Source organism: Bos javanicus, chromosome 16 (assembly GCF_032452875.1).
Source record: "Bos javanicus breed banteng chromosome 16, ARS-OSU_banteng_1.0, whole genome shotgun sequence".
In the NCBI taxonomy this organism is placed as follows: Eukaryota; Metazoa; Chordata; class Mammalia; order Artiodactyla; family Bovidae; genus Bos; species Bos javanicus.
This window is the reverse complement of record NC_083883.1, coordinates 6,866,430-6,886,042: the sequence shown is the minus strand read 5'-3', so window position 1 is coordinate 6,886,042 and position 19,613 is coordinate 6,866,430. Positions and strand designations below refer to the sequence as shown.

The window sequence follows — 19,613 nt, the reverse complement described above, 5'->3', positions numbered from 1 at the left end:
GAGAAGGCAATGGCACCCCACTCTTGCCTGGAAAATCCCATGGACGGAGGAGCCTGGAAGGCTGCAGTCCATGGGGTCGCTAGGAGTCGGACACGACTGAGCGACTTCACTTTCACTTTTCACTTTCATGCATTGGAGAAGGAAATGGCAACCCACTCCGGTGTTCTTGCCTGGAGAATCCCAGGGAGGGGAGCCTGGTGGGCTGCCATCTATGGGGTCGCACAGAGTCAGACACGACTGAAGCGACTTAGCAGCAGCAGCAGCAGTCATTTATTTCTCTTGTTTGTTTAACTATCTTGAGAAGTCTTGAGTCATGTTTACATGATGAATTCCAATTGAATAGGTTCATTTCAATTTTCCACTTTTAATATCTGTGTTTCTCTTCTCCAACTCTATGACTTTTGGACTCTCTATCCTCAATATGTTTACCAATTTCTACAAGCCTAGAATATCTAGAAAGAAGCTTCAAATCAATAGAAAACCAGATTTACTGTCTAATATTCCACCTCATAATTCATCCTTTTATAAAGATCCAAATATAAAAATCATACAACAATAAAGCTGTATTAATGAAGAATAAATTATTTAGAAAAACATAACTATTTGGGAATTAAACAACAAGCTTCTAAATAACTGCCATGCCGATACATAATGTACATTGTATATTATGGGCTTCCCTGGAAGTTGTGCTGGTAAAGAATCCGCCTGCCATGCAGGAGACCCCAGTTCAATTTCTAGATCAGGAATATCCCCTAGAGAAGAGTTAAGCTGCCCACTCCAGGATTCTTGAGTTTCCCTGGTAGATCAGTCTATAATCTGCTTGCAGTGGGGGGGGGACCTGGGTTCAATCCCTGTGTTGTGAGGATCCCATGGAGGCAACCCACTCCAGTATTCTTGTCTGGAGAAGCCCCAAGGACAGAGGAGCCTGGCAGGTTGCAGACCATGGGATCACAAAGAGTGAGACATGACTGACTGGCTAAGCACAGCATTGTATATTATACATTATATATTTATGATTGCTTGGTCCTTGTGAATTAACTTTTTTTTAATTATAAAATACTTCTTAATTTTTGTCATGTACCTTGTCTGGAAATATATATTAGCTTTTTAAATATAGTTAAATTACAACAATTTATTATTTCATATGATGAAGAAATTCCCCCAAAATTTCAAGGAATTCATGATTATAAATCATTCTAAATTAGTAGCAAATATAAAATTAAAAGAGCTTGCTACACAACTGCATCTTTAAAGAAGCAAGCAACATTTAGGGGTAGTGAAGTACATATGTTCTACAGTTTCTTCTAGAAACTTTATAATTTTATGTGAGTATATTTAAGTATGTTATCTGTCTCATGTTAACATTTGAGAATTGCGTAAAGTAGGAGTTAATTTTTTATGGATGGATTGTCAATTATTTTAAGAATATGTGTGGAAAAGCCATTGAAGTGAAAAAATCAGTTAACCAGAAAAGTGTTGATTTATTTCTGAACTTTATATTTAGTCACTTAACTATCTTCACTGCTGCCAAATTACCTTTGTAACTAGCTTTTTAGCAGGCTGAAAGTCTGATAATAGTCTCCAAGTATGTTCCTCTCACTCAAAATAACTTTATTTATTTTGGTTTTGAACATAGAAATTTCAGGGGAAACTTCCAAACTTTTTTTAAATATAAATTTATTTATTTTAATTGGAGGTTAATTACTTTACAATATTTTGATAAAATATTGGGTTGTATATCAAATGGGATGACTTTGTAATGAGAAAAGAATTGTGGACAATTGGCTTCTTTACCATATTGAATTTTGAATTCATAAACATGGTATGTCTCTGTTTATTTCTGCTTCAATATTTCCAGACATACCAATAGGCTCCCCTGGGGGCTCAGACAGTAAAGAATCTGCCTGCAATTCAGGAGACCCGGGTTCAATCCCTGAGTAGGGAAGATTCCCTGGAGAAGGGAATGGCTACCCACTTCAGTATTCTTGCCTGCAGAATCCCATGGACAGAGAAGCCTGGCAGGCTGCAGTCCATAGGGTTGCAGAGAGTTGGACACGACTGAGCACACGTGAGATCTGATATGCAGTTTGCTTCTTTGAAATATTCCCTTGATGAAGAATTCAGTTTCTTTAATAGGGAGTATGCTATTCACATTTTCTACATTGTCTTATCACTGTGTGACTGTTGCATTTTTCAAGAAATATCTCTATTTTACCTAACTTATGAAATTGATTGATGTAAAATCATTTCTAATAGTCACATAACATTCTATTTTTCTTTTAATCCTATAGTATATTGGGTAATCTCACCTCTTTCATTTTTGGTATTGAGAGTTGTTTCCCTCCTTTATTTTGTGAATAGAGTTTTGTTTTTCAAAATTATCATTTTCAAATTAACATTTTTAACACACATAGGTTCTTCCATTTCCTCTTGTGTCTAATTTGTATCTTGTTAATGTTCATGATTTTTAACTTTCTTAATTTTCTGTTTTTTCTTTTCTATTAATCTTTCTCAATTTTTTCTCTCTTGTGGACTTAATTTTCCTTTTTTCTGATCACTTGATTTTAATTTTACTCTCTCATTTTTTAAGATAAAAAATGATAACATTGATTCAAACCATCCTGCTTTTGAAATCTAAGCCTGTAAAACTACCTTTTTTTACTTCTAAGTATTGCTTTACCTGTGCCTCAAAAATTTATAAATATGTATCAATTTTATTTTCAATGAACTGTATGTGAAATATTGTCTAATATTCATAGTGGCTTCTTTGATGTAACAGTTGTTTAGAAATGTGTTGTTTAATTCTCACATATTTATGGATTTCTAAGTAGTTCAGTCTCCATTAACAGTAATACTGTGGTATGATTGTTATCTAGAGAGCTGCATATATTTACTGTACACAATTTGATGATTATCATCAGTGATTACATAGATAATTTATTCTTATTTATTTCTAATCTAATTCCCTTGTCATAGAACACAGTCTGTAAATTTTTAATATTTTGAATTTTATTCTTTCTTTGTTGCACAGCATGTTGTCTATCTTTGTGATGTTTCCATTTCATATAAAGTATATGTATATTCTAGTTTCTAGATCAGGTTGACATTGTTCATAGTGTTCTAAAATGTACCTATATCTTCAAATAGCTTTTTCTAGTTGTTCTATCCATCAGAGTAGGAATGCTCTCAGAATTGCTAACAAGTGGTTGTGGATTTGTCTATTTCTTCTTTCAGTTCTGCCCATCTTTGCTTCATGTACTCTGATATATTCTTAGATACATTATATATTTATAATGGCTTAGTCTTTGTGAATTACCTTTTTAATATTTATAAAATAGGTCTTCATAGTTTTCATAATATGCCTTCTCTGGAAGTCCACATTCATTTATTGAAATATAGCTAATTAATTTAAAACACCTGATTATTTTCATGTGATAAAAGAATTCCTCATCAATTTCATGTAATGAGTCCTCAAATTATTCTCTATAAATTAAAAGCAATTGTAAATTAAAAGAAAGCTAGATAAACAACTTATTCACCCATATCACAAAACTTGGAAATTAAAAAAATTTTTTTTCTGTGATTTACTAACAGAAAATATGTTAAATTAAGTAAGATGAAAACTGTATACTTTAGAATCTATGGTACACAGGAAAAAACAAAGATATGTATAGATTAAAACTTGATTTACAAAAAAAGTGAATTAAGTAATAGGTAGTACAATCTAGAATCCAGAAAATAGCATACATCCAAAGAACATAGAAGGAAAGGAAAACTAAAATTAAAATGTCAATTTTTATAATAAGCTAAAAAGTATAAATAGCTGATTTGCAAAATATTCAGTTTACGGGGAAATGTAGTGTATAGACTAACTTTTGGAAGACTCTTAACAAATTAAAATTATTAGGACAAAAATGTTTAAACATCAGACATAAAAAAAAATAAATTCTTGAAAATACATTGATAAAAAGGTCAAAATAGTTAAAACAGAAATAAGAGAAATATTTGTGATGAAACATAAACTATTCCAAGTCTTCCCTGGTGGCTCTGATGGTAAAGAGTCCACCCGAGTTCCAGGAGACCTCGGTTCGATTCCTGTGTTGGGAAGATCCACTGGAGGAGGGCAAGGCAACCCACTCCAGTATTCTTGCCTGGAGAATCCAGAATCCCCATGGACAGAGGAGCCTGGCAGTTTATAATCCATGGGGTTGCAAAGAGTCTGACATTATTGAGTGACTAAGCACAACAAAGCACAAAAAATACTCCTATTGACTTAGATCAGAATAGAAAATCTGATGATATTACTAATGATGAATAAAGTATATTCAGTCAAATATGTCCCTGAATTTAATACAAAATGTTGGCTCCCTGAAAGGATTTATGAGTTTCCAGCCTATACTTGCATAGTGTTTCTAATGAAATAGAAATGAAGTATGACAGGAGAAAGCAAAACCAAGGGGTCATAAAGGGCTCCAAATTCTTCCAGGTGTATTCACGCAGTCTTCCCTCAGTTGAGCAGAACAGGTTTTGTCTTCAGATTATGAATTGGATATTTGAGGTATCTCTATTTGATGGACTCAGACACAGTTTACAGAGGGATCTTTTATACCCTCTGGTCACGTAGAGAAAGCCAGGCTTGCTAATCCGTTAAAGAAGGTGCATTCATCAGTGTATATATCGTTTAACAGTGCAGGAAAGCTAGTGAATTGTACCTTCAGGAGAGTACTGACCTGTAAACAATACACTCTAAATCCCAGTGAACCAATCTAACTCTTACCTTGTCCAAGAATCAGCATCACATTAATAGTTTATTAACTAAATGTAGTTTCTATCTGGCTGATCAACTCCCATGGTAGAAAAATTGGTGAGGGCTTCAATCCAAGTCCAATATATCTGATCATGAATATCTGCTAAAAAAAAAAAAAGAGACCCTGATAGCAGTTTTTCCTCAGTACCTATAACTGGGTGAGCAATTCAATTAGGGCATCCTAAAGGTTAGAAAAAATAAAATCTGTTTTACATAAATCATGCAAGATTGAGCACAGGAAGAATAAAAGGAAGAAACTAAGATCATGAGACAATGAACCAAATGTGATATACTGAAGTGCTAAACAAGCTTAAGAGTATAATTACAGAGTATCATATTATTTGATCATTTATGATATAACATTAGAGCTTTCTGTTTATTGAAAAATTTTCCTTTAATATTTGAACTTATGCTTTTTAATCAAGAAATCTAATTTTAATATTTTCAGAAGCAAAAATACAACTATGCCCACCTCCACCTCAGGTTCCCAATGCTTGTGATATGACAACTACAGTGAATTATCAGGATGGAGAAAAAATATCAATTCTATGTAAAGAAAACTATTTAATTCAAGATGCAGAAGAAATTGTGTGCAAGGATGGGAGATGGCAGTCAATCCCACGATGTATTGGTAAGTAGTGCATGCAAAGTTTGTTTAAAATATTCTTTAAAGAAGATTAATACTCCTCTAAGCTTTGTATCCTTCCATGGTGGCTCAGTGGTAAAGAAACTTCTTGCAACGCAAGAGATGCAGAAGATACGGGTTCGATCCCTGGATGGGGAAGATCCCCTGGGGACGAGGGTGAAAACCCACTCCAGCGTTGTTGCCTGGGAAATTCCATGGACAGAGGAACCTGTTGGGCTAGAATCCACTGGGTCACAAAGAGTTGGACATGACTAAGTGCCTGAGCATGCACACAATCTTTGTATGGATCAACAGGATGAAGTCCTCTCTGTCTCTTCCAATTTATCTTGAAACAGTAAATCACAGTTTCAGTTTATGAACTGATGAACACTCTTTCACTTCTGATGTGAAATGCAGACAAACTCCTTGGTCTACTGTGCAAATAACAGATAAAATTTATGTTTATGCAAATTTTATTCTTAATGATCAAAGGACAAGAATGAAGGCACAACTGGGCTGCCCAGCCTGGGAGTCATGGTCCTGAAAAATAAGCCCCCAGAAATTCTGACTTAGAAGGCCAGAGTAACTTGTGCACAAGAAAGCCAGAGGGCTTTAGGAAACAGAGTTTCTTCTGTTCTTTAAAGGCATACAAAATCTCTCATACTCTGTGTCCCAGTGAAGAGGCATCAATGGGAAAGAGGCTTGGGTTAGACTAATTTGTTTACCTTTGTGAAACTTCTAGAGAGATAGAAGACAATTGGGATCATAGATACTGGTGCCAGCCATCATGAGAGACAAGTACCACTTTAGAGTTTTCCCTAACACACACATGCATAGCTTACTAGCACCAGAGACTTAACAACTCACCAGCATGACAGCACCAACCCCAGACTCCACTGGGCTCCACAGCTGCTACACCTGCATCTCACCCTGCTCTTGGGTGCGATATCACCAGCTCAAGTACGCTTAGGCCCTGAAGCCAGCTCCATCAACACTTCATCCCGCCTATGAGTGGGCTGGCAGCCACCACATGAGGCACAGTCTGTCAGCCACCTGGGGAGGAAGTGGGATCCTTTCCTACTAGTGCACCCAGAGTAGTTGGCATTGACACAACAGAAGGGCACCCCTATATCATCTAGATCTGCTGAACACATCCTACAGAGGGGAGCATTCTGTTGGGGCCCATAGACTTCTGCAAAAGACCACTTCCCTAAGATCAGGAATATACCTAACTCTTAGAAATAAACACAGAGTTAGGTAAAATCAGGAGACAGAGAAATGCATTCCAAATGAAGGAATAAGACAAAATCTCAGAAGAGTCACTAAACAAAGTTAAGCAATCTACCCAATAAAGCATTCAAGGTTAAGACCATAAAGATGTTCAGTGGACTCTAGAGAAGAATGAATGAAAATGGAATTTTATGAATAAGAAAATATAAAGAAGGACTAAACAGTGCTGAAGGATACAACAGCTGAAATGAAAAATACACTAGAGAAAATCACTAGTAGATTAGAGGATTCAGAAGAATGGATCAGAGATCTGTAAGACAGAGTAGTGGAAACTTCCAAACAGCATAGGAAAAAGAAAAAAGAATTTATAAAATGAGGATAGGTTAACAGACATCTGGGACGACTTCAGTACCATTCTCATTATGGGGATCTAAAATAGAGATCTATCCTGGAGAAGGTTCCATGTGCGCTTGAGAAAAAGGTGAAATTCATTGTTTTTGGATGAATGTCCTTTAGATATCAATTAGGTCTAACTGGTCTATTGTATCATTTAAAGTTTGTGTTTCCTTGTTAATTTTCTGTTTAGTTGATCTATCCATAGGTATGAGTGGGGTATTAAAGTCTCCCACTATTATTGTGTTATTGTTAATTTCTCCTTTCATACTTGTTAGCATTTGTCTTACATACTGCGGTACTCCCGTGTTGGGTGCATATATATTTATAATTGTTATATCTTCTTCTTGGATTGATCCTTTGATCATTATGTAGTGACCTTCTTTGTCTCTCTTCACAGCCATTGTTTTAAAGTCTATTTTATCTGATATGAGTATTGCTACTCCTGCTTTCTTTTGGTCCCTATTTGCATGGAAAATCTTTTTCCAGCCCTTCACTTTCAGTCTGTATGTGTCCCCTGTTTTGAGGTGGGTTGGCCATAAAGCTAGCCTTGGTAAATTCAAAAAAATAGAAATCATTCCAAGCATCTTTTCTGACCACAATGCAGTAAGATTAGATCTCAATTACAGGAGAAAAACGATTAAAAATTCCAACATATGGAGGCTGAACAACACGCTGCTGAATAATCAACAAATCACAGAAGAAATCAAAAAAGAAATCAAAATTTCCATAGAAACGAATGAAAATGAAAACACAACAACCCAAAACCTGTGGGACACGGTAAAAGCAGTCCTAAGGGGAAAGTTCATAGCAATACAGGCAAACCTCAAGAAACAAGAAAAAAGTCAAATAAATAACCTAACTATACACCTAAAGCAACTAGAAAAGGAAGAAATGAAGAACCCCAGGGTTAGTAGAAGGAAAGAAATCTTAAAAATTAGAGCAGAAATAAATGCAAAAGAAACAAAAGAGACCATAGCAAAAATCAACAAAACCAAAAGCTGGTTCTTTGAAAGGATAAATAAAATTGACAAACCATTAGCCAGACTCCTCAAGAAACAAAGGGAGAAAAATCAAATCAATAAAATTAGAAATGAAAATGGAGAGATCACAACAGACAACACAGAAACACAAAGGATCATAAGAGACTACTATCAACAATTATATGCCAATAAAATGGACAACGTGGAAGAAATGGACAAATTCTTAGAAAAGTACAACTTTCCAAAACTCGACCAGGAAGAAATAGAAAATCTTAACAGACCCATCACAAGCACGGAAATTGAAACTGTAATCAAAAATCTTCCAGCAAACAAAAGCCCAGGTCCAGACGGCTTCACAGCTGAATTCTACCAAAAATTTAGAGAAGAGCTAACACCTATCCTGCTCAAACTCTTCCAGAAAATTGCAGAGGAAGGTAAACTTGCAAACTCATTCTATGAGGCCACCATCACCCTAATACCAAAACCTGACAAAGATCCCACAAAAAAAGAAAACTACAGGCCAATATCACTGATGAACATAGATGCAAAAATCCTTAACAAAATTCTAGCAACCAGAATCCAACAACACATTCAAAAGATCACACACCATGACCAAGTGGGCTTTATCCCAGGGATGCAAGGATTCTTCAATATCCGCAAATCAATCAATGTAATACAGCACATTAACAAATTGAAAAATAAAAACCATATGATTATCTCAATAGATGCAGAGAAAGCCTTTGACAAAATCCAACATCCATTTATGATAAAAACTCTCCAGAAAGCAGTAATAGAAGGAACATACCTCAACATAATAAAAGCTATATATGACAAACCCACAGCAAACATTATCCTCAAAGGTGAAAAATTGAAAGCATTTCCTCTAAAGTCAGGAACAAGACAAGGGTGCCCACTTTCACCATTACTATTCAACATAGTTTTGGAAGTTTTGGCCACAGCAATCAGAGCAGAAAAAGAAATAAAAGGAATCCAAATTGGAAAAGAAGAAGTAAAACTCTCACTGTTTGCAGATGACATGATCCTCTACATAGAAAACCCTAAGGACTCCACCAGAAAATTACTAGAACAAATCAATGACTATAGTAAAGTTGCAGGATATAAAATCAACACACAGAAATGCCTTGCATTCCTATACACTAATAATGAGAAAACAGAAAGAGAAATTAAGGAAACAATTCCATTCACCATTGCAATGGAAAGAATAAAATACTTAGGAATATATCTACCTAAAGAAACTAAAGACCTATATATAGAAAACTATAAAACACTGGTGAAAGCAATCAAAGAGGACACTAATAGATGGAGAAATATACCATGTTCATGGATTGGAAGAATCAATATAGTGAAAATGAGTATACTACCCAAAGCAATTTATAGATTCAATGCAATCCCTATCAAGCTACCAACGGTATTCTTCACAGAGCTAGAACAAATAATTTCACAATTTGTATGGAAATACAAAAAACCTCAAATAGCCAAAGCGATCTTGAGAAAGAAGAATGGAACTGGAGGAATCAACCTACCTGACTTCAGGCTCTACTACAAAGCCATAGTTATCAAGACAGTATGGTACTGGCACAAAGACAGAAATATAGATCAATAGAACAAAATAGAAAGCCCAGAGATAAATCCACGCACATATGGACACCTTATCTTTGACAAAGGAGGCAAGAATATACAATGGATTAAAGACAATCTCTTTAACAAGTGGTGCTGGGAAAACTGGTCAACCACTTGTAAAAGAATGAAACTAGAACACTTTCTAACACCATACACAAAAATAAACTCAAAATGGATTAAAGATCTAAACATAAGACCAGAAACTATAAAACTCCTAGAGGAGAACATAGGCAAAACACTCTCCGACATACATCACAGCAGGATCCTCTATGACCCACCTCCCAGAATATTGGAAATAAAAGCAAAAATAAACAAATGGGACCTAATTAACCTTAAAAGCTTCTGCACATCAAAGGAAACTATCAGCAAGGTGAAAAGACAGCCTTCAGAATGGGAGAAAATAATAGCAAATGAAGCAACTGACAAACAACTAATCTTAAAAATATACAAGCAACTCCTCCAGCTCAACTCCAGAAAAAATAAATGACCCAATCAAAAAATGGGCCAAAGAACTAAATAGACATTTCTCCAAAGAAGACATACAGATGGCTAACAAACACATGAAAAGATGCTCAACATCACTCATTATCAGAGAAATGCAAATCAAGACCACTATGAGGTACCGTTTCACACCAGTCAGAATGGCTGCGATCCAAAAGTCTACAAATAATAAATGCTGGAGAGGGTGTGGAGGAAAGGGAACCCTCTTACACTGTTGGTGGGAATGCAAACTAGTACAGCCACTATGGAGAACAGTGTGGGGATTCCTTAATAAACTGGAAATAGAACTGCCTTATGATCCAGCAATCCCACTGCTGGGCATACACACTGAGGAAACCAGAAGGGAAAGAGACACGTGTACCCCAATGTTCCTCGCAGCACTGTTTATAATAGCCAGGACATGGAAGCAACCTAGATGTCCATCAGCAGATGAATGGATAAGAAAGCTGTGGTACATATACACAATGGAGTATTACTCAGCCATTAAAAAGAATACATTTGAATCAGTTCTAATGAGGTGGATGAAACTGGAGCCTATTCTACAGAGTGAAGTAAGCCAGAAGGAAAAACACCAATACAGTATACTAACGCATATATATGGAATTTAGAAAGATGATAACAATAACCCTGTGTACGAGACAGCAAAAGTGACGCTGATGTATGGAACAGTCTTATGGACTCTGTGGGAGAGGGAGAGGGTGGGAAGATTTGGGAGAATGGCATTGAAACATGTAAAATATCATGTATGAAACGAGATGCCAGTCCAGGTTCAATGCACGATACTGGACGCTTGGGGCTAGTGCACTGGGACGACCCAGAGGGATGGTATGGGGAGGGAGGAGGGAGGAGGGTTCAGGATGGGGAGCACATGTATACCTGTGGTGGATTCATTTTGATATTTGGCAAAACTAATACAATTATGTAAAGTTTAAAAATAAAATAAAATTAAAAAAAAAGATGAACGTAAATTATCACATTTTATCTTTCACGGAAGATTTCTCATAAATAGATGTCCACTGCCTTGGGTTAACCTGTGTTCTAAAAAATCATTTAACATTTGAATCATTTGTCTTCTTCTGTTTGTAAGTCAGTAGTAATTAAGTAAAAATTAGTTGTCTGGTGCCTGGAACACTTGAGATTTATTATCTAAAATAGATTAGAATCCTATGGAGAAAATTAAAGCAATAATAAAAACCATTTTATTTCAAAATAAAAAAAAACAAAATAGAGAGAGACAGAGACTTACTTGAAGAAATAATAGCTAAACTTTTCTAACCTGGGGAAGGAAAGAGACACTCAGGTCTAGAAGTCAGACAGTCCCAAAAAGAGATGAACCTGAAAAGGTCCATACCAGGACACATTATAATTTAATGGAAAAAAAATTAATAATGTTGTTGTTCCAAAGTAAATGGCAATGGGATCATACTTATCAATAATTACCTTAAGTGTAAGTGGGTTGAATTACCCAACCAAAAGACAAAGACTGGCTGAATGGATGCAAAAACAAGACCCCTATCAGATCAGATCAGATCAGTTGCTCAGTTGTGTCTGACTCTTTGCGACCCCATGAATCGCAGCACACCAGGCCTCCCCGTCCATCACCAACTCCCGGAGTTCACTCAGACCCCTATATATGCTGTCTAAAAGAGACCCACCTCAAAACAAGGGACACATACAGACTGAAAAAATATTTCATGCAAATGGAGGCCAAAAGAAAGCAGGAGTAGCAATGTCAGATAAAATAGACTTTGAAATAAAAGCCATGAAAAAGACAAAGAAAGACACTACCTAATGATCAAAGGATCAATCCAAAAAGAAGATATAACATTATAAATATATATGCACCCAACATAGGAGCAGCTCAATACATAAGGCAAATGCTAACAAGTATGAAAGGAGAAATGAACAATAACACAATAATAGTGGGAGATTTTAATACCCCACTCACACATATGGACATGTCATCCAAACAGAAAATTAGCAAGGAAACACAAACTTTAAAGGATACAATGGACCAGTCAGACCTAATTGATATCTATAGGACATTTCACCCTCAAACTGTGCATTTCACCTTTTCCTCAAGTGCACAAGGACCAGTCTCCAGGATACATCACATCGTGGGCCATAAACTTAGCCTTGATAAATTCAAAAAAATTGAAATCCTTTCAAAGATCTTTTCTGATCACAATGCGGTAAGATTAGATGTCAACTACAGGAAAAAGAATAAGTAACACGATTCTTAATAACCAACAAAATAATGGAAGAAATCAAAAAGGAAATAAAAATATGCATAGAAACAAACGAAAATGAAAACACAACAACCAAAGACATATGGGAATCAGTAAAAAGAATGCTAAGGGGAAGGTTCATAGCTTTACAAGATTACCTCAAGAAATAAGAGAAAAATAAATATCCTAACTTTACACCTAAAGCAACAAGAAAAAGAAGAACCCCAGGGTTAGTATAAGGAAGGAAATCATAAAAATTAGGGCAGAAATAAATGAAAAAGAAACAAAGAAGATTATAGCAAAAATCAACAAAACTAAAAGCTGGTTCTTTGAGAAGATAAATAAAATAGACAAACCATTAGCCAGACTCATCAAGAAAAAAAGGGAGAAGAATCAAATCAATAAAATTAGAAATGAAAATGGAGACATCACAACAGACAACACAGAAATACAAAGGATCATAAGAGTCTACTATCAGCAACTATATGCCAATAAAATGGACAAATTGGAAGAAATGGACGAATTCTGAGAAAAGTGTAACCTTCCAAAATTGAACCAGGAAGAAAGAGAAAATCTTAACAGACCCATCACAAGCATGGAAATAGCACTGGAATCAAAAATTTTCCAACAAACAAAAGCCCAGGACCAGATGGCTTCATAGGTGAATTTATCAAAAATTTACATACGAGCTAACACCTATCCTTCCCTGGTGGCTCAGAGGGTAAAGCATCTGCCTGCAATGTAGAAGACCTGCATTCAATCCCTGGGTAGGGAAGTTCCCTTGGACAAGGAAATGGCAACCCACTCCAATACTCTTGCCTGGAAAATCCCACACAGTCCATGAGGTCGCAAAGAGTCAGACAGGACTAAACAACTTCACTTTCACTTTTCTTTTCAACACCTATCCTACTCAAACCTTTCCAGAAAATTACAGAGGAAGGTAAACTCCCAAACTCATTCTGTGAGGCCAACATCACCCTAATTCCAAAACCAGACAAAGATGCCACAGAAAAAGAACACTAAAGGCCCATATCACTGATGAACACAGATGCAAAAATCCTTAACAAAATTCTAGCAATCAGAATCCAACAACATATTAAAAAGATCATACATCATGACCAAGTGGGCTTTTTCTCAAGGATGCAAAGATTCCTCAATATTCACAAATCAATCAATGTAATACACCACATTGATAAAATGAAGGAAAACAACACATATGATTATCTCAGTAGATTCAGAGAAAGCCTTTAACAAAACTCAACATCCGTTTATGATAAAAACCCTCCAGAAAGAAGGCGTAGAAGGAACATACCTCAACATAATAAAAGCCATATATGATAAACCCACAGCAAACATTATCCTCAGTGGCAAAAAATTGAAATCATTTCCCCTAAAGTGAGGAACAGGACAAGGGTGCTAATGCTCACCACTACTATACAACAGAGTTTTGGAAGTTTTATCCATAACACTCAGAGAAGAAAAGGAAATAAAGGACTCCAGATTGGAAAAGAACCAGTAAAACTCTCATGGTTTGCAGATGACATGATCCTCTACATAGAAAACCCTAAAGCCACCATGAGAAAATTATTAGAGCTAATCAATGAATATAGTAAATTTGCAGGATATAAAATTAATACACAGAAATCCTTTACATTCCTATATGCTAACAATCAGAAAACAGAAAGAAAATTTAACGAAACAATCCCATTCACCACTGTGATTAAATGAATAAAATACTTAGGAATAAATCTACCTAAAGAAACAAAAGACCTATACATGGTAAGCTATAAAACACTGATGAAGGAAATCAAAGATGACACAAATAGATAGAGAAATATACTATGTTCCTGGATCGGGAGAATCAATATACTGAAAATGAGTATACTACTCAAAGCAATCTATAGATACAGTGCAATCCCTATCAGTCTCCAACAACATTTTTTTCACAGAACTAGAACAAATAATTTCACAATTTGTATGGAAATACAAAAAAACCTTGAATAGCCAAAGCAATCTTGAGAAAAAAGAATGGCACAAAAAACCTCGAATAGCCAAAGCAATCTTGAGAAATAAGAATGCACTGGAGGAATCAACCTGCCTGACTTCAGACTATACTACAAAGCTACAGTCATCGAGATAGTATTGTACTGATACAAAGCCAGAAATATAGATCAATGGAACAAAATAGAAAGCCCAGAGATAAATCCATGCACCTGTGGACACCTTATCTTTGACAAAGGAGGCAAAAACATACAATGGAGTAAACACAATCTCTTTAACAAATGGTGCTGGGAAAAGTGGTCAACCATGTATAACAGAAGAAAACTAGAAAACTTTCCAACACCATACACAAAAGTAAACTCAAAATGGATTTAAGATTTAACATAAGATCAGAAACTATAAAATTCCTTGAGAAAAACTTAGGCAAAACACTCTTTGACATAAATTACAGCAAGATCTTCTGTGACCCACTTCACTGAGTAATGGAAATAAAAGCAAAAATAAACAAATGAGACCTAATTAAAGCTAAAAGCTTTTGCACAACAAAGACAACTCTAAGTAAGGTGAAAAGACAGCCTTCAGAGTGGGAGAAAATAATAGCAAATGAAGCAACTTACAAAGAACTAATCTCACAATCATATAAACAACTCTTGCAGCTCAATACCAGAAAAACAAACGACCGAATCCAAAAATGGGCCAAAGCACTAAGCAGACATTTCTCCAAAGAAGACATACAGATGGCTAACAAACACATGAAAAAATGCTCAGCGTCACTCATTGTCAGAGAAATGCAAATCAAAACCACAGTGAGGTACCATCTCCTGCCAGTCAGAATGGCTGCTATCTAAAAGTCTAATGCAGGAGAAGGTGTGGAGAAAAGGGAACCCTCTTACACTGTTGGTGGGAATGCAAACTACTACAACCACTATGGGTAACAGTGTGGAGATTCCTTAAAAAAATTGAAAACAGATCTGCCATATGAACCAGCAGTCCCACTGCTGGGCATACCCATTGAAAAAAACAGAATTGAAAGAGACACATGTACCCCAATGTTTGTTGTAGCACTGTTTACAATATCTAAGACATGGAACCCACCTAGATGTTCATCAGCAGACGAATGAATAAGAAAGTTGTGGTACATATGCCCAACAGAATATTTCTCAGCTATTAAAATGATTGCATTGGAATCAGTTCTAATGAGGTGTATGAAACTGGAGCCTATTATACAGAGTGATATAAGCCAGAAAGAAAAACACCAATACAGTATATTAATGCATATATATGGAATTTAGAAAGATGGTCATGATGACCCTATATGCAAGACAGCAAAAGAGACACAGATATAAAGAACAGACTTTTAGACTCTGTGGGAGAAGGCGAGTGGGGGATGATTTGATAGAATAGCATTGAAACATGTATATTACCATATGTGAAATAGATCCCCAGTCTAAGTTCGATGCATGAAACAGGGCACTCAAAGCTGGTGCACAGGGACAACCCAGAGGGGTGGGATAGGGAGGGAGGTGGGAGGGGGGTTCAGGATGGGGGTACACCCATGGCTGACTCATGTCAATGTATGGCAAAACCCACCACAATATTGTAAAGTAATTAGCCTCCAATTTAAATAAAACATTAATTAATAGAAAGTTGTTGTTCAGTTGCCAAGTCATGTCCAACTCTTTGCGACCCCATGGACTGCAACATGCCAGGCTTTCCTGTCTCTCACCATCTCCCAGAGTTTGCCCAGGTTCATGTCCATTGAAACGGTGATGTCACCCAACCATATCACCCTCTGTCACCCTCTTCTCCTTCCTGAGAAAAGGCAGTAGTTACCTACAAGGAGACCCTTACAAGTATCAACGTCTTCTGAAGAATATTTTTTAGGTCATAATGGACTGGCACAACATATAGAAAGTAATGAAAAAAACTTGCAGCCAAGAGTACTGTATTCAGGAAAACCATATTGAAACCATACTGTGATGTCCCTTCACACATATCATAATGGCTACCATGAAAAGGACAACATCAAGTGTTGTCAAAGATGTGGAGAAAAGGGAATCTTTGTGCACTGTTGGTGGGATTGTAAACTGGCAGAGTTGCTATGAAAAAGAATGTGGAATTTCCTTTAAATTTTAAAAGTAGAACTGCCATGTGATCCAGCTATTCCACTACTGGATATTTATTCATAGGAACCAAAAACACTAATCTAAAAAGATTATGCACTCCAATGTTCATTGCAGTATTACACACAATAACCAAGGTATGGAGGCCACCTAAAGAGTCCACTGATATATAAGTAAAGAAGGTGTTTTATACATACACACAATGTGAACTATGACTGAGCCATAAAATATGAAACATTTCCATTTGCAGCAACGTGGATGTGTCTAGGAAGTATTTATTCTAAGAGATGTAGGTGAGATGAAAAGGACAAATGACACATGATTTCACTTATTTGTGGAATCTAAAAACAAAAGGAAAACAGGCTCATACAGATACAGAAAATTAGTGAGTTGTTGCAAGAAAGGAGGAGGGGGTTGGCAAAGTAGGTACAGGGGATTTTGAAGTACAAACTCCAGTTATGCAATAACGAAGGCAGGGGGATGTAATATACAGCATACAAACATGGTCAATAATATTGTAATACATTTGTTAGGAACTATTGCTACTAGACATACTAGTAGTCATTTTATAATGCATGTAAAAGTAAAAGCATTTTGTAGCCCATTTGAAGCTAACATACTGTTATACATCCAACATTTCAATAAGACATTCATTTCAAAAAGGATGAAGGGGCACATGGAACAAGTGGTAGTAGCATAGTGTTTATGGAGACAAATAGCTTGCAAGTTTCAAATATCTGTCAGTTTTAGAATTCTGTAAATTGTTCTGAGTATTCTTTTCTTTTTATTCTTATTTTAAAATCCAAAGTAATATTTGATTGTACTAACATTTTTAATTTAAAGATTATATTTGTACTTTACTCTTTGACCTCTGTACTTCATACAGAAAAAATTGGATGTTCTCAACCACCTCAAATAGACCATGGAACCATTAACTCATCTAGCTCTGCAGAAGAAAGGAAAGAAATACATGAACAAAAGCTGTATGCACATGGCACTAAGTTAAGTTATACATGTGAAGAAGGCTTCGAGATATCTGAAAATAATGTGATAATATGCCACATGGGAAAGTGGAGCTCTCCACCTCAGTGCGTAGGTGAGGACACTAGGCAAACCAAAATCTATTTTCAGTATCATTCATTAAAACTAATCAATTGTCATCAAAGTCATGAGACTTGATCCTTTAGTTTTCTAAATATATCAAGTAACATCTATTTATAGGTCATTTATATTAAAATAAAATGTATATATTTATACATTAAATCAAATTTGACATAAAATTAATCACTTTGTTATTAATAATTTTGTTAGTTCTATAGAGAATTGCTTTTCAACTTGGCAATTATTTTGTATTAACACTAGATATGCAATAAAATTAAACCTATTATATTCATAAACCTGTTTATATTCCTATCTATCTAAGATTCAAAAAAGTGTCCTATGTCTTCCCTAAAATGTCCCTTTTAATGTCTTACAATATATAGTACTTTTCCTAAGTACTTTTCCTAAGTGTGGAGTCTCAATGTGTTTTTCTTTTATTACTCATGATTGGTTAGAGCAGCACTGATGATTTCTTTCATATATTGGTAATTTCAGTTTCAAGTTCTTGCTCAAGTGGACACACACCAGACTGGTAATTTTAAGAAAAATTTGTGCACTTTCCTCCCATGTCATGGAAGTTCCTGTATAATGATTTATCATTTTCAAGTAAAACTACCAAATATGTTGACCAGGACATCAAATTAAATTTCCAAGTTAGCAAAACATGAAATCATTCTTTCATTTCTTCCCAGGACTTCCTTGTGGACTTCCACCTTATATTCAGAATGGTGTTATATCTCACAAGAAAGACAGTTACCAATATGGAGAAGAAGTTACTTATGACTGTGATGAAGGGTTTGGAACTGATGGACCTGCATCTATAAGATGTTTAGGAGGGGAATGGTCTCGTCCGCAAGATTGCATAAGTATAGTATTTTTCCTTTTTTTCTAAAGCTGACAAATATCTTTTAATTCAAAGCATAAATGGCCCAAATATGAAATTAAACAGTAATTCTAGAATTTAACAAGGTACCTATGAAAAGTTCTGAATTCTGGTAGAGGATTAATAACCCTAGAAATAATAAAAGTTTGATTTGTTGTTGTAGTTCAGTCATTCAGTCATTTCTGACTCTTTGCAACCCTATGGACTGTAGCAAGCCAGGCATCCCTGTCCTTCACTGTCTCCTGGTGTTTGCTTAAACCAATGTCCATTGAATTGGTGATGCCATTCAACCATCTCATTGTTTGTTGTCCCCTTCTCTTCCTGCCCTCAATCTTTCCCAGGATCAGGGTCTTTTCCAGTAAGTTGGCTCTTCGTATCAGGTGAACAAAGTATTGGAGCTTCAGCTTCAGCATCAGTCCTTTGAATGAATATTCAGGGTCGATTTCTTTTAGGATTGACCGTTTTGATCTTGCAGTCGAAGGTACTTTCAAGAGTCTTCTCCATTACCATAGTTCAAAAATATCAATTCTTTGGAACTCAGCCTGACTCTTCTTTACTATCCAACTCTCAAATCATACATGACTACTGGAAAAGTCATAGCTTTGGCTAGGTGGAGCTTTGTTGGCAAAGTGATGTCTCTGCTTTTTAATATGCTGTTGAGGTTTGTCATAGCTTTTCTTCTAAGGAGCAAGCGTCTTTTAATTTCATGGCTTCAGTGACCATCCACAGTGATTTTAGAGCTCAAGAAAACGAAGTCTGTCACTGTTTCCAGTTTTTCCCCATTTATTTGCCGTGAAGTGATGGGACCGGATACCATGATCTCCATTTTTTGAATGTTGAGTTTTAAGCGAGCTTTTTCAGTCTCTTCTTCCACCTTCACCAAGAGGCCCTTTAGTTCCTCTTTACTTTCTGCCATTAAGGTGGTGTCATCTGAGGCATAGCTGAGATTATTGGTATTTCTCCTGGCAATCTGGATGCCAGCTTGAGCTTCATCCAGCCAGGCATTTTGTATGATGTACTCTGCATTTAAGTTAAATAAACGGGATGACAATATACACCCTTGAAGTACTCTTTTTCCAATTTTGAGCCAGTCAATT

At 35.9% G+C, this 19,613-nt stretch overlaps 1 protein-coding gene across 2 annotated transcripts in view; it reads left to right on the top strand.

Annotated features, from left to right (window-relative positions):
- The window catches only part of LOC133227536 (complement factor H), a 396,803-nt gene that overhangs the window by 77,168 nt on the left and 300,022 nt on the right, over positions 1-19,613 (top strand). For both annotated transcript variants that reach the window (XM_061382126.1, XM_061382127.1), the window contains exons 16-18: positions 5,256-5,438; positions 17,419-17,628; positions 18,326-18,499. In XM_061382126.1, the coding sequence (XP_061238110.1) occupies positions 5,256-5,438; positions 17,419-17,628; positions 18,326-18,499 (567 nt within the window). The remainder of the gene's footprint in view (positions 1-5,255; positions 5,439-17,418; positions 17,629-18,325; positions 18,500-19,613) is intronic.